Source organism: Onychomys torridus, chromosome 16, assembly GCF_903995425.1.
Source record: "Onychomys torridus chromosome 16, mOncTor1.1, whole genome shotgun sequence".
Lineage (NCBI taxonomy): Eukaryota > Metazoa > Chordata > Mammalia > Rodentia > Cricetidae > Onychomys > Onychomys torridus.
Window position 1 is genome coordinate 64,774,897 of NC_050458.1, and position 16,163 is coordinate 64,791,059.

The 16,163-nt window shown below is 44.8% G+C and overlaps 1 protein-coding gene across 1 annotated transcript in view; it reads right to left on the reverse strand.

Moving 5' to 3' along the window:
- Positions 1–16,163, reverse strand: part of Fam186a (family with sequence similarity 186 member A) — a 109,555-nt gene that overhangs the window by 78,681 nt on the left and 14,711 nt on the right. Inside the window, 2 exon segments of the mRNA XM_036207629.1 lie at positions 3,490–3,660; positions 4,002–4,218. Coding sequence (XP_036063522.1) covers positions 3,490–3,660; positions 4,002–4,218 — 388 coding nt within the window.

The window sequence follows — 16,163 nt, forward strand, 5'->3', positions numbered from 1 at the left end:
CAAAAGATATCAATGATAAGATTGATTAAAGCAGCAGTAAATAAAGTTTCTGCTTTGAATATCACAGGCTATAAAGCTGTAAGGGAGAGTTCTGGGAGGTCTTGTGGTGCTGAAGACTTGGGAGCAGTGAGGCACTCACTTCCTTAGTTCCTGCAAAACTCACTGTCCTGGGCAGGCTGGGCCGCAGACTGAGCCACAGGGAGAGCCAACATCAGCAAAACACCCCGAGGGTAAACATAACCTGCCCCTCAGAACAGCTAAAGGTGAATTGTCTCCAACAGATGTCAGTGTTCATCCTGTAGTATAAAAATGCCTGCAGTAGAGAGGCAAGCTGGAAACTCAAACATGGAGAGAGAACACAGAGGAAAATTCCAACTGCCTTAGTTGATTTCTGCTTGATGTTGCAAGCCCTGATTGGATGATGCTTCCATGGTTTGCTTTCCCCTTTGGTGGGGTAGTGAGAGATGAGACAGGGTCTCACTGTGTAGTCTTGGCTGGCCTGGAGCTTTCTGTGTAGACCAGGGTATTCTTAGACTCACAGGTCCACTTGCCTCGGCCTGGGATTAAAGGCATGGCCACCACACTGGGTTTGGTTTAATAAGGCGACTCTTCTATGCTGGATGCTGTAAACTGGTGTGCTGTCTTGCTGTCTGTCCGTCTGCTGCTTCCATCTACCTGCTACGTCTATTCCTCGACTTTTTCTGGCTGCATGTTTAACAAGCTCGCTCATTAGAAACAGAAAGCACAGCCATCATGGGTCATTCCCCAAACGGCACAGAACAACAGTCTCTTGAAATCCTCTGCTGCGTACAATTTTTTTTGGCGGGGGTGAGGGAGAGTGGGGGTTTCAAGACAGGGTTTCTCTGTGTAGCCCTGGCTGTCCTGGATCTCACTCTGTAGCCCAGGCTGACCTCAAACTCACAGAGACCCACCTGGCTCTGCCTCCCGAGTGCTGGGATTAAAGGCATGCGCCGCCACCGCCTGGTCTCTGTGTACAATTTTAAGTACAGTTAAAAAATAAAAGGGGCTGGAAAGAGGGTTTGGTGATTAAGAGCACTGGCTGCTCTTGCAGAGATACCAGTTTCAATTCTCTGCACCTACATGGAGCTCACAGTCATTTATAGGGGGCTCTGACGCCCTCTTCTGGCCTCCATGGGCATCAGGCATGCATGTGGTGCACAGACACATGAATGCAAAATATCTTTACACATAAAAAATAATAATGAAAAATTTATAGAAAAATAAGAGATGAACTGGATGTGGTGGCAGACATTTGCAGCCCCAGGGTTTGAGAGGCGGTGACAGCAGGATGAGGAGCTCAAGGTCACCCTTGGCCACACAGGAAGTCCAAGGCCAGCTCAGAATATAGGAGACTCAGTCTCAAAAAAAATAAAAAAACCCTGAGGAGATGAGGAGTAACATGCAAAAGGACAAGTATTTAATAGACATTTTCACCACAGCAGACACGAGAGTAGCTGAAAAGCACATATTATTTAGTCTCATTACTTATTAGGAATGTGAAATGTAAATACGCAGGAAATACCTCTTCCCAAGTGCTAGCCTGGGTAATAAAAGAATAGTGAGTGTTGAGGATGTGGAAAGACTAGAGCTTTCCTACACTACAGACAGAAATGAAAAACAGTGAACCACTTAGAAAGCAGATTTATACTAGGCAGTGATGCACACGCCTTTAATCCCAGCACTCTGAGGCAGAGGCAGGCGGATCTCTGTGAGTTTGAGGCCAGCCTGGGCTACAGCATGAGATCCAGGACAGGCTCCAAAGCTACAGAGAAACCCTGTTTCAAAAAACCAAAAAAAAAAAAAAAAAAAGAAAAAAAAGAAAAAACTCAAAAACAAAAAACAGATTTACTATATGATCAAGCAATTCTACTTGTCTACAAGTACTGTACATGCACACAAACTAAAACACGTGCCTCACAGAAACGTGAACATGTATGTTTATAGCAGCATTCAGAAAAGCCAAATGTGAAAAACATCCAAGTTGGAACAAACCAACCAGATGTGGTACATCTGACAACCACATAGAAAGCTCAACAGAGCAGGGTGCCCTACAACATTGCTGAGGAAGCATTAGGCTGACTGGAAGAAGGCAGGCAGGACAGACCTCCCAAAGCAGCGAGGTGAAGTAGCTCACATCTATAATTACAGCATTCAGAAGGCTATAACAGGAGAATCTCGAGTTCCAGGCCAGCCTGAATTACATAGCAACACTGTCTCAACAGAAACCCCCATATCATCTATATAAAATAACCCAAATAAGTTCATTGGAACAAAATAGATTGATTAATGGTTGTCGAGGACTGAGGATGGGAATAAAGTCTGCCCACAAATGAGCACAGATTTTTTTGAATAAAATCAGGCTGCCATGGGCTGGGGTGTGGCCAGTGGTATAGTGCCTAGAAAGCTCGAGGCTCTGAGTTCAACCTCCAATGTCACCACTAAAAGGACCAAGCAGATGCCATAACAGGCTGTTCAGTCTTCTCTCTCAGAGATCAGGCCTCAGTTTCAGTTTCCTGAGACTTGAGCAAGAGTTTCTGGGAGGGCCGTGAACTAAAGGCATAGTCCTTGCAGTAGCTCCCTTTCTGCACGTACTCTAACTGCTCAAAGTTCAGCCAGGTGTTTACTGTCTGGGACCCCTCACTATGTCCATGGCAGCTCAAGGACAGAGCCTGGACCACTGAGCCAGCCCCCACAGTCAGTACGTGCTAGGCCAGCCAGCCCCCATGGCAGCTCAAGGACAAAGCCTGGGACTTGTCCAGGACAGCCCCCAAAATGATAATTGTGACCCCAACCAATAAATTCAAAGGTTACATACCCTCACCCAATTAAAAGAGAGCAGAGATAAAAATAGACCAATCCCAGTAGCACCTAAGCCAACCCCCTAACTGCCCTGAAGGGCTTGCAGTTTTAGCCTTTAAATAGCTAGCCACACAAACAAAGAGCAACTCTTCCCTGCCTCACTGTATTGGGTGTAGGAACAAGTTCCCTGTCTAGACTTGTAAACTTAAACAATAAACCTTGCTGTTGCATTCTGGACATACACGGTCTTCGGTGGACTCTTTGGGGTCATGATCTGGGCATAACAACCACCAAGCAGAGTAAAGGTGACCGCAACACAGCAACTGTGAGTTGGCAGAAATAATTGTACATTTGACATATATACCTTTTATGGAATGCAAGTTATACCTCCATAAAGCTGTGTTTAAATTTTTTGTTTATTATTTATGTGTATGAGGGTTTTGTCTACATATATGTCTGTGCGCCATGTACATGCAGTGCCTGAGGAAGCCAAAAGAAGGCTTTTTCCACCGGAACCAGAGCTGCCGTCTGGGTGCTGGGAATGGAACCCAGATTCTCTGCAAGAGCAACTAGTGCTCTTAACCACTGAGCCATCTCTTCAGCTGCCAGGAGACCTGTATTTTGGTAATAGGTCAAACCCTATTTCCAAGCATTACAAAGCACACTCACCTAACTTTTTCTTTTGTCTCTTCCTTTCTTCTAAGAGCAATGTGGTGATCTGACAGAGAGTATTGATATTGCTGTCCATCTCCTTCACCATTTCTGGCAGTAGTTCCATCTGCGCAATCCAGTGGTGGTATTCATCAACATCAATCTCAGCCACCTCCGACAGCACAAAATCTTGAGAGTAAAAGGAAACCATCTTATGGAATTACATCCATACAGGTTTATGATATTTGGTAACTATACGACACGGTTCCATTGGGGAATAGAATTACCTGTGCTTATTGCTATTCTGAGCCTTTTCTCTATTAAATAATTATACAGGAAGAGACCTGGAGAGAAGCCCACACAGTCAAATCAGCGAGTTAAGAAAATATTATCCAGGTTAAAAAGCCCTGGGTTTGTCTCCCTTGCTCGGCCCATCATCTATGAGTCCTTCAGCTTTCCTGCATGATTTAGCCTCTCCACTTCCGTTTACTTTCTCCCTTCCGTCTGTCTGAACCCATCCGGACACTTACTCCATTCTTCTAGCCAGGACAGAAGTTTGGTGAGAATCTTTTCTCTGATATCAATACTCTTAACATGAGCAGCTATCTTCTCTAAGAAAACCTTTCTCTTCTTTCTCTAGTTTTCTGAGATGGAGCCTCTCTTCCCAGGAGAGGTGATGTCAATAGCATAGCGTGTCATTATCAGCTCCACTTTGCTCATTATTTCGATCAGCCGTGAGAGAATAGCCTGTGAAAAGGAGGAATAATACATTAGTTTGTGTGGTGGTTTGAATAAAAGCGTCCCCATAGGTCCATAAGGAGAGGCACTCTAGGAGGTGTGGCCTTGTTGGAGTAGGTGTGGCCTTGCTGGAGTAGGTGTGGCCTTGTTGGAGGAAGTGTGTTACTAGGGATGGTCTTTGAGGTCTCAGATGCTCAAACTAGGCTCAGTGTGGCTCTCTCTTCTTGCTGCCTGTGGATCTGAATATAGAACTCTCAGCTGCCTCTCAAGCATCATGTCTGCCTGCATGCCACTGTGCTTCCTGCCAGGATGACATTGGACTAAACCTCTGAACTGTAAGCCAGCCCTGATAAAATGTTTTCCTTTATAAGAGATGCTGTGGTGAATGCTGTAAGTGGGGCTTAGGGGCCATCTTCATAGCTGCAGGGAAGACAGTCGTGCTGAGGGTTTGGTTCAAGAGGTTGCAGAGAAGAATGTTAGTCTGTGGCCTAGAGATCGCCCTTGTATATTTTGGTGAAGAATGTGGCTGGTTTTGCCCTTGTCCAAAGAGTCTGCCAGAAACTAAAGTGAAGAGATTTGGATTAATTCCATTAGCAAAGGAACTCATATAGCCTAGTATAGACTCTGTTGTGTGGTCCTTAGTGCTCACTCTTTGTTTGTTTGTTTGTTTGTTTTCGAGACAGGGTTTCTCTGTGTAGCTTTGTGCCTTTCCTGGAACTCACTTTGGAGACCAGACTGGCCTCGAACTCACAAAGATCCACCTGCCTCTCTGCCTCCTGCGTGCGCACCACCACCGCCTGGTGCTCACTCTTAAGGAGATTTATAATGCAAAGGAGCAAGCTGAGCAAGAAAAAATACAAAAGGACAGTTCAAGAAAGGGGAACTCCAGGAAAAGGAATGGAGCTGTGTTCCCGAGGTAAAGAGATTAAAACAAAGCCTGAAGTTAAATGGAATAAAGGGAGTGGTGACCTCAGGGCAAGACCCCACCCTGCTAAATTTACACCTTGTAAAAAGGAATTAAAGAACAGCTTAGATCCAGCCATAGTGGCACTTGCCTTTTATCCTAGCACTCAGGAGACAGAGGCAAGCAGATCTTTGAGTTCAAGGCTAGCCTGGTTAACAGAGCAAGTTCTAGTTCAGCCAAGCTAGGCAGTGAAGATAACCATGGAGAATAGAAAGCTGGTGACGATGTAATTGAATGGGGCTTGGGACCATGATCCAGTCCCAGCAAGCAGCAGAACTTGGCAGCTTCAGCCACATGGTTCTGGCTTTAGAGTTAAGGATAGAAGAAACAGGTTATGGACTCTCCCTCCATGACTAAGGAGACCAGGCATGTGTCAGGGGTGTCCCTGAATGGAAGCCTAGAGAGGCCATTGTGTGAAGCTGTGAAGTTGAAGCCTGAATTGCCTTGGAGACCAAGATGTTGGAGATGCTAGAGCAATGAGCTAACTGCTGAGGAGAGCTGCTAATGGAGTGGAGCCCAAGAGGAGGAAGTGTGCAGCAGTCAACAAAGCTGAAAGGAGCTGGAGTCTGAAGAGCGTTTTGACATCAGACTTGGAGATGCAGAGTTTGGAGTTTGCCCAGCTGGTTTCCAGTCTTGCTTTTGTCCAGTGTTTCCTCAATGTCCTTCCCTTTCCTCCCTTTTGAAATGCTAATGTATATCCTGTACCATTAGATGTTGGAAGTATATGATTTGCTTTTTTATTTTGATTTTACAGGGAATTACAGTTAAGAGATTACATGAGTCTCAGAAGAGACTTTGAACTTTTAAACAGTGCTAATACTGTGCTAGACTATGTGGACTTGAAGTTGGACTAAACACATTTTGCATTATGATATGGATATAAGCCTATGGGGGCCAGGGAATGCAATGTGGTGATTTGAATAAGAATGGCCCCCTTGGGGCTGGGGATTTAGCTCAGTGGTAGAGTGCTTGCCTAGCAAGCGCAAGGCCCTGGGTTCTGTCCTCGGCTCTGGCAAAAAAAAAAAAAAAAAAAAAAAAGAATGGCCCCCAAAGGGAGTGGCACTCTTAGGAGGTGTGGCCTTATTGCAGGAAGTATATCATGGTGGGAGCTGGCTTTGAAGTCATATATGCTCAAGCTATGCCCAGTGTGGTACACAGCCTCCTCTGCTGCCTGTGGATCAAGATATAGAATTCTCAATTCCTTCTCCAGCATCATGTCTGCCTGTACACTGCCATGCTTCTCACCATGATGATAATGGACTAAACCCCCAAAACTGTAAGCCAACGCCAATTAAATATTTTCCTTTATAAGAGTGGCCATGGTCACAGTGTCTCTTCATAGCAATAGAAACTCTAAGACCGTTTGAAAATAAGTTTTAGGCATGTTTGCTCTCCGAATGTCAGTAATTAATATATACCTGACCTGTTCAAGTCTTGCTAGGGTGGTGAGATGGCTCAGTGGTTAAAGGTGCCTGATGCCAAGCCTGAGGACCCGAGTTTGGCCCGTGGATCCACATAGTGTTAGAAGAGAACTGACCCCTACAAGTTGCCGTCTGACGGCTACGGGCACGACCACACACATACAAGCGTACAACCAAACACCAAACAAATGAAATAGAATTTTTAAAAAAAGCTCTGTTTTGCTTTTGTTTATCAAGGCAGGGTTTCTCTGTATAGCCCTGGCTGTCCTGGAACTTACTCTGTAGCCCAGGCTGGCCTCGAACTCACAGAGATCCACCGCTCTCTGCCTCCCGAGTGCTAGGACTAAAGGCGTGCGCCACCACCACCGCCCAGTGAATTTTTAAAAATTCTTAAAGTCTTGCTAGTTAACTTGAGCTTTGGGTGAATGGCAAAGAGGATTGTGAGGCCTGGGCCAGCCTGGGCTATATAGGAAGAGCCTCACATGTCAAAAACAAATGAAGTGTCATAGCGTGGCTTTACTGAGTCCCAGATTTTCTCTCATCTAAAAACAGAAAAGAAAAGTCTTAGGTCAGGTATAGCGGCTCATGTCTGCAGTCCCAGCACTCAGGAATCGCAAGCAAGGATTCAGGGCCAGCCTAGGCTACATAGGGAGTTTGAGGCCAACCTGGGCTACATGGGACCCCGTCTCAACAATTCTTCATATAAATAAAAAGCAATTTTTTTTAGCTTTTATCAACTAGCAAGACTGAAATCATTGGGTTTTGAGCTGGCTGTTGGGGTTCAGCCTTGACCCATCGATGGGTCCCTTGAAGTGGGGAGTGAGGAATTGAGAAATAATAGGAAGAAATATAGATGTAGATGGAAAGACACAGCATAGCTTCAGGAGTGCCCTGGGTCAATACAAGTTTATTTGTAATGGACTTTTTTTTTTTTTTTTTTTTCCCAGAGCTGGGTTCAGGGCTTTGCACTTGCTAGGTACCACTGAGCTAAATCCCCAACCCCTTCTAATGGACTTTTTATACACTAGCAAGGGGAAAGGCAAAAGACCTCTCCCTTTCAAGATCAAAGCACAATGTACGATAGACCCTTCAAAACACCTGGAAACCATGCCCCATGGCAACGCATCTTATGATTAGGCCTTGAAGTATAAAACACCTGGTAACCATGCCTTTGCACCCTATTATGCAGCCTTGGAGAGCAACATAAACTCTGACTCTCTGACCTTGAGTCAAGTCACAAGTTGTAACCTTTGTGGGCTCCCACAGCTGACCTGGGACCCAGCTGTGGCACTTTCGTTAAAATAGCATTTGGTGTGACTTAACATCTCCAAACGGCCTCTGCGTTATCTATAAAGCTAGACTAGGAAAGGCAAAGTGTAAATTGCTTGCTTGCCATGGTATTGGGCATTGAGCTGGGGCCTTGCACATCCTCTGCAGACACCCTACGAGTAAACCAGTGTGTTTGAAATCCCAGCACATGAGAGATGGAGGCAGAAGAATCAGAAGTTCAAAGTCATCCTTGACTACCCAGGAAGCTTGAGGCTAGCCTAGGCTACAAAAGACCCTGTATCAAACAAACAAACAGTGGAAAACTGTACAAACACACTTGTCAGAATCATCAGAGAGAGGGGTTATTAGTATCTTCTAAAAAGGTACTGAGGGGGCTGGTGATACAGCTTCACCAGGAAAGGTGCTTGCTGCCAAACTGATAAGCGGAATTCCATCCCCAGATCCTATTAATGGCAGGAGGTAACTGACTCCTGAGGGTTATCCTCTGACCTCCACATGGTGCTGTGGGATGTGAGCACTCGAACACACACACACACACACACACACACACACACACACACACACACCACCTGTGCTGATTAGTTTGTTGTAAAACTTGACACAAGTTGGGTCGTCTGGTGGCTTAGTCAGAGTTACCATTGCAGCATGGAACAACATGACCAAAAGGAACTTGGGGAGGAAATGGTTTATTTCGCTCACAGTTCCATATAACAGTTCATCATCAAAAGCAGTGAGGGCAGGAACTCACACAGGGCAGGAACCTGAGGCAGGAGCTGCTGCAGAGGCCATGGAGGGATGCTGTCTACTGGCTTGCTTCCAGCCAGATAGATCTCATGGAGGCATTCTCTCAGCTGAGGCTCCCTCTCTGACGACTCTAGCTTGTGTCAAGGTGTCATAAAACTATCCAGTTCGTTAGTCAAGAGGGAACATCAATTGAGAAAATGTCCCCATCAGACTGGTCTGTAGGCAGCAAGCCTTTGAAGCATTTTCTTGATTAAGGGTTGATGTGGGCAGGCCCAGCCTCTGTGGGTGACACCACTTCCCACTCCTGGGAAGGTAGCCCTGAGTCATATAAGAGAGCAAACTGAGCAAGCTGTAAAAAGCGAGACAGTAAACAGCTCTCCTCTGTGACCTCTGGCCCGTTCCTGCCTCCAGGTTCCTGCCTGGGCTTCCCACTACAGTGCACTGTAACCCGAAGCCAAATCAACCCTTTCCTCCCATGTTGCTTTTGGTCACACTCTTTGTCACAGCAACAGAAACAGCAAACTAAATTGTACCAATAATCAGGCGCTGTTGCTGGTTGTATTTAGTGTTGCTACGATAAAGCTGAATTTGTATCAGGATCTATTTGCAGCTTTCACATTTATTCAGTTTAACTTAGACATGAAAGTCCATCTACTTCAAGTTAAATTTGATGTAGGATTTTTTTTAAAGATTTATTTATTTATTATGTATACAGTGTTTTGTCTGCACATATGCCTATAGGCCAGAAGAGGGCACCAGATCTCACTACAGATGGTTGTGAGCCACCATGTGGTTGCTGGGAATTGAATTCAGGACCTCTGGAAGAACAGCCAGTGCTCTTAACCTCTGAGCCATCTCTCCAGCCCCTGATGTAGGATTTAAACACTGAGAGGTATGATACCATAACTAATTAACTTTTATTTACTCACTCACATTAATTTTAATATATGGCTATAATTAGTAGAGAATTTATGAATGTAATATTTATTTATTTATTTATTTATTTATTTATTTATTTATTTATTTATTTCAAGGCATGGTTTCTCTTGGTTGTCCTGGAACTCTCTTCATAGACCAGGCTAGCCTTGGACTCACAGAGATCTGCCTGGCTGCCTCCCAAGTGCTGGGATTAAAGGTCTGTGCCACAGCCAGCATGAATGTAATTTTAAGAGAATCAAAGAAGTGTTGAAACCACTTTAAAGGCAGCTGTAGTGACACACGTGCCTAAATCCCAGCAGTTGGCCACAGAGGGAATAGAGGTAGGGGGATCAGGAGTTTAAGGTCATCCCTGGCTGCATAGTGAGCTCAAGGCCAGCCTGAGCTACCTGAGATTCTGACTTAACAAAAGATAAGGTATTTTGAGAAGGCACAGTGGAGGCTTAGTAGGTAAGAGAAATGTTATGTAAGTGTGAGAATCTAAGTTCAAATCTGCATAAAAGTTGAGCATGGTTAAGTATGCCTATAACCCAATACCGGGGGACAGAGACAGGAGTCCCTAGAGACCCTGTGGCCAGCCATCTATCTTAGTTGACATAGTAAGCTTCAGATTTGGTGAGAGACCTCTCAAAGGAGGAGAGTCAAGAAGAAAGATCACTGGGTCCTCCTCTGGCCGCTGTGTGCTAGTACAAATATATGTGCATACACCACACATATGCACACACACATACACAGACACACACAAGAACCTAGAATTCACAAAAATTCTCAAGTAACCTCAAATATCCAACAGTCTTGACTCGGTTGGAGGCAGTCATTTCATGACTGCAGATGCATTACAGAGCCATACAAATCAAGCCCTGCCACTAGGGAGACAAGCTAGTTTACAGCCTGGAACAGAGAGGTCAACACTCAGAATGCACAGTCAGATTATGGAGGGGCCCCAAAACAGTTTGACCACACTGCTTCTGTGACAGGCTCACTGGCAGGCCACACCCAGATATAGGAAAAACCATAAGCTGACACCACCCAGGGATGGGGAAGTACCTAACATCCCAAACACTCCAACCATTAGATAAGGTGGCCAGATGTCCCTGAGTCTAGCATACAACTATTTTACAGACACCCCTAGACAAATGTCAGCCAATCAGAGTCCTGAACCATGGAAATCCTTTCACTCCAACCTCTGCTATGATAAAAAAAAATCCTACCCTGACTGGGCTCAGGGCTCTCTGTTCTCACTGCTTCATGGGACAGACAAGCCAAGCCCTGGAGCTTGAAAATAAAGGTTCTTTGCTTTTACATGTGGAATTTGGTCTCCATGGTGGTCTTTTGGGGGTCCCCGAGATCTGGGCATAACAAGATGAATCCAAGACTGCCCAGTGGGAAAAACAATTTTTTTTCCTCCCGAGGACAGGGTTTCTCTGTGTAGCTTTGGATCCTGGCCTGGATCTCACTCTGTAGATCAGACTGGCCTCGAACTCACAGAGATCCGCCTGACTCTGCCTCCCAAGTGCTGGGATTAAAGGTGTGCACCGCCTAGTGGGAAAATCAATTTTTAAAAGAATGGTATAAGGAAAACATGTAAATGAATCCAGTGGATCCTTACCTTATATTGTATAAATTTAACTCAAAATAGATCAAAGACTTAAATGTAAGTTAGATGTGTAAAAGTATAAAACAGTTGGAGGAAAACTTTTTTTCTGGTCTTCAAGACAGGGTTTCTCTGTGTAGCCCTGGGTGTCCCAGAACTCCCTTTGTAGACAGGGTGACCTCAAAAAGAGATCTGTCTGCCTCTGCCTCCTGATTGGCAGGGATTAAAGATGTATGCCACCATGCCTGGTAAAGAAAAAAACTTCTTGATGGTAAGTTAAGTAATGATTTCTCAAATATGATGGTGAAATCACAGACAGTTAAGTGCATATGTGTCACATCACAACTTTACAGCTGAAAAATGAAATGTAGGGCTAGAGAGACAGCTCACCGTTAGGCTGTCTGAACTGAAAAGGTCTATTCTGGGCAGGCTGGCACCCATCTGTTATTCTCATAACTGGAATTCTAAGGCAGGAGATTTTGGTGACACCAATGCCAGCCTGGACTACAAACATATGAGTTTAAAGCTAGCCCTGGCTACATGCACCCTGTATCAAACTAGACAAAAATAGGTGTGACTATATCAGCATTGGCCAAGAATGTGGAGAAGCTGGAATCTGCAAGGAAGTGTCCAATGTGACAATCCAAAAACAGCAGTTACCTAAAGAATTGAGCATGGATCTGGTGTGTGACCCAGCTATTCTGTTCCAGGGGAATATTCCAGTACTTCATAATGCATGTTCATAGCAACATGCAGAGCAGCCCAACTCTGGAAAAAACTTAAATGTCTATGAGCAGCCATGTTATGATTTGAATTGCAAATGTACCCCACATTGGGAGGTGTGGCCTTGTTGAGGAAGTGTGTCACTGTCGGGGTAGGCTTTGAGGTCTCTTGCCTGTTTCCTTCAGTGTGACTGTCTGCCGACATCCTTTTACCTACAAGATGTAGGACTCTCAGCTACTCCTCCAGCACCACCTGCATGCTGTCAGCTCCCCACCATGATGACACTGGATATGTATATTGATAGATGCTCACTGTGAGACTCGGAGTGGAAAGGTTAAGGAGTAGAATCTAATGTAAAGCAGGACAAACCCTGAGATGCACAGAGTAATACAATAATGCCAACTGAATACTTTCCTGCCCACTTCCTAGAAAAGAGATATTGTTCAAGGTTGCTGGGTATTGTGTCTCCGGAGCTTCTCCTTCTCAATGTCCAGAGATAACTACTATGAATTTTATTTTCTCCAGTTTTAGCCCTGTTATAAACTGAAAAATTACTTTTACCTACTTTGTCTCTGTTACCAATGATGCCAGAGTCTAATTTTTGGGAAACTGAAAATGTCACTTTGCGTGGAAATATTTCATGTAGATCCCTTGGGTAGAGTGCTTACCTAGCACATGTGGAACTCTAGGCTCCATCCCCATCAACACGTAAAACCAGGTGTGGTGATTCACACCCCTAATTCCAGCGCTTGGGAGATAATGGCAAAAGGATTAGAAACTCAAAGTCATCTGTGGCTACACAGTGAGTTAAGAGGCCAGCCTGGACTATAAGAGGCCAGCCTGGGTTTACATGAGAACCTGTCTGAATACACAGGGGGGGGGATTATTCTTTAATTATTTTGGACACAATCTAATCTGATCACATGAGCCCTTCTAACGAGGATGTGGCAGGTTTCCATAGACATACAGCGTGTGCAGTGTGTATGTTCCAGGTTTCCGTAGACTCACAGTGTGCAGTGTATATGTGGCAAGTTTCCGTAGTCATACAGAGTGTGTGCAGTCTGTGGATAAATCATGGGTAGACCTGAAGATTGGTGTGTTGAGGCCACTAGAAGCTTAAGAGGTTGAGAAGAGTATGCCTGGGGTCTTCCTGAGGGATGGAAGCCTGGCCACATGTCACAGATTTCAGAACTGTAACAGGAGAAATTCCTGATACAAACAGGTACGCATACAATCTCCCCACAAGGTAGATTATATAGTTTTATCTGTGTTTGAGTCATCCTAAAAACAGATACTAATTAATTTGCAACAAGGCTATATCCTGAGAGACCACTTGTAAGTTGAAAATAAAAGTCTAGTCAGCAAGAACCTACTATGTGAGTTCAGTACTTACCCGGAACTCACAGAGAAGGAAAACAGACTCTCAAAACCTGTTCCCTCCCCCCCCTCCCCGCAGACCAGGACATAGCTCTCAGCTACTGCTCCAGATCCATGCATGCAACGTGCCATGATAATAACAGACTCTGAAACTACAAGCATGCCCCCAGTTAAATACTTTCTTTCATAAGAGTTGACATGGTCATAGTGTCTCTTCACTGCAAAAAGATACTGAGTGTGGTGGCGCACACCTTTAATCTGAGCACTCAGGAAGCCCAGGCTGGCAGATCTCTTGTGAGTTCTGTCCCAGCCTGCTGAATCTGTATCACAGAATTAATAAAAGAAGTTGCTGGGTGGTGGTGGCGGCGGCGGCGGCACATGCCTTTAATACCAGCACTTGGGAGGCAGAGACAGGCGGATCTCTGTGAGTTTGAGGCCAGCCTGGTTCTAAGAAAGGCGCAAAACTACACAGAGAAACCCTGTCTCGAAAAAAAAAAAAAAAAAAAAAAACAAAAAGAAGAAGAAGAAGAAAAGAAAAAACCAAAAAAGGAAATCCACATGCCCAGATCTCATTCAGACAATATTAAAAAATCAAGGCAGTATCCCTCCCCACCCCAAATTTACCAGTACTATAGAAATGTCCTCCAATGAGAATGACCTCGATGAACCCCAGGACACAGAATTTAAAAGAACAAACATAAACTTTATAAAAAAAATTCAAGTTTATAAAAGAAACAAACAGCTCATCGACCTTAAAGAAAATGACTTAAATGCCTAAGTGATGCCCAAGAAAACACAAATATGAGAGGTATTAAAATCATGAAGGCAATCCAGGATTTGAAAACCAGTAAAGGGATTGAAACATTGGAAAGCCAAAGATGAAAGGATATAACCCAACCAAAAACACTCGAGGAAAAGCCTTACAAGTAGGGTGAATAAGCAGAAGACAATATCAGGACAAGCAAAGATTATGAAAAATAAAATAAAATAAGACCACAGGAAAGAAACATGCAGGGAATGTGGGACACCATGAGGGACCAAACCTTCAAAGTATAGGAGTGGATGAAGGGGAAGAACCCTGGGTCGACGGTGGCATGTGGGCTAAGGCAGCCATCATACAAGGTAGTCACTACTTCCTAACCCAAGTTTACAAAGATCAGGGAACCAGAAATTCTGTTTCTGGATATTTATCCTGAAGAAATTCCCATGCAAGTTTATCAGAAGATGTAGTAAGTGTGCCCTGAGACACTGGAGACAATGTGAGTATTCCTCACTATGAGAAAGAAAATATAAAACATAGATTCCCTCTGCCTTCCATCTGGGATGCAATGTTACACTATTTTGAACTAGGTAATTTATGAACAGAAATGCATTGTTGACAGTTCCGGAGGCTGGGAGGACCAGGTGCCTGCAGATTGTGTCTGGTGAGGACATTTCTCAGAGATGGTCCCTTAGTGTCCTCATCATGATGAGGACTCTGCTCTCATGACTTAGTTGTCTCCTGTCCTATCCAGCTTTTATGTCAACTTGACACAAGCTCGGGGCATCTGGGAAGAAGGAATCTTAATTGAGAAAATGCCTCCATCATATTGGCCTGTAGGCAAGTCTGTAGGGTGTTTTCATGATTGATGCTTTATTTGGAAAGCACAACCAGTTGTAGGTAATGCAACCCTGGGTGTATACGTTGTAGGTAATGCAACCCTGGGTATATACGTTGTAGGTAATGCATCCTTGTGGATACAAGAATGCAGGCTGAGAAAGCCTTAGGGAGCAAGCCAATAAGCTTCTATGGTCTCTGCTTAAGCTCTTGCCTCTAGATACCTGCCTAATTTTAGTTCCTGCCCTGATTTTTCTGGATGATGGATGATAAGCTGTAAGATGAAATAAACCCTTTCCTTTAAAGCTGGGGGTGGGGGGGGACCCCAGGTCGACAGGATAGACCAGATCTTCACCAAGCCCAAGGAAGAGAACTTGCCCAAACTAAAGGAAGACATCCGGATAGAAGAACCACACAGAGCACCAAATAGAGAAGACAGAAAAGGACTCCACCCGGCATACCATAGTCAAAACACTAAGCATAGAGAACGAAAGCTTTGAGGGCTGCAAGAGGAAAAAGCACAAGTCACTGAGAAAGGAAAACCCATCAGAGCCACACACGAGCCAGGGCGATGCGCTCCAAGGTCTAAAAGCCACAACTGCCAACCGAGTCTACTGTGCCCAGAAACCTCCCTGCCACAATTGGAGGGGAAATAGAAATAGAAATGTCTATAAGTAATCTCCCCCAAAGCTCCTCCATCCTAGCACACCAGGAACTGCAAATCAAACCAACTTTGAGGGTCTAGAGAGATGGCTCAGTGTTTAAGGGCACTGGCTGATCTTGTACAGGACCTAGGTTCATTTCCCAGCCCACATGATGGCTCACAACCATCTGGAATTCCAGTTCCAGGGGATCCAGTGCCCTCTCTGGCTGCTGTGGGCACTGCGTGCCCAAGCTGTACAGATATATGTATGCTGGCAAAACACCCACACACAGAAAATCAAATCTTAAAAAATCTGAAAGCAGCTTTGGGATTTCATGTTACCCCAGTAAGAATGGCCAAGGTCAACAAAACAACAGACAGCAAATGCTGGAGATGATGTGGGGGAGGGAGCCCTCATTCACTGTTGGGAGGATCGCAAACTGGTGCCGCCACCCTGGAAATCAGTGTGAAATTTTCTCAACAAGCTAAAAATAAATGCACCATAGAACTGAGTTATACCACCCCCTGGCATGTGCCCAAAGGACACCACATCCTACTCCATGGATGCTTCCTCAGCCATGTGCATTGCTGCTCTGGTCACAATGGCTAAGAAACAGAAACAACCTAACTGTCCTTCACCTGAGGACTGGGTAAGGAAAACAGGG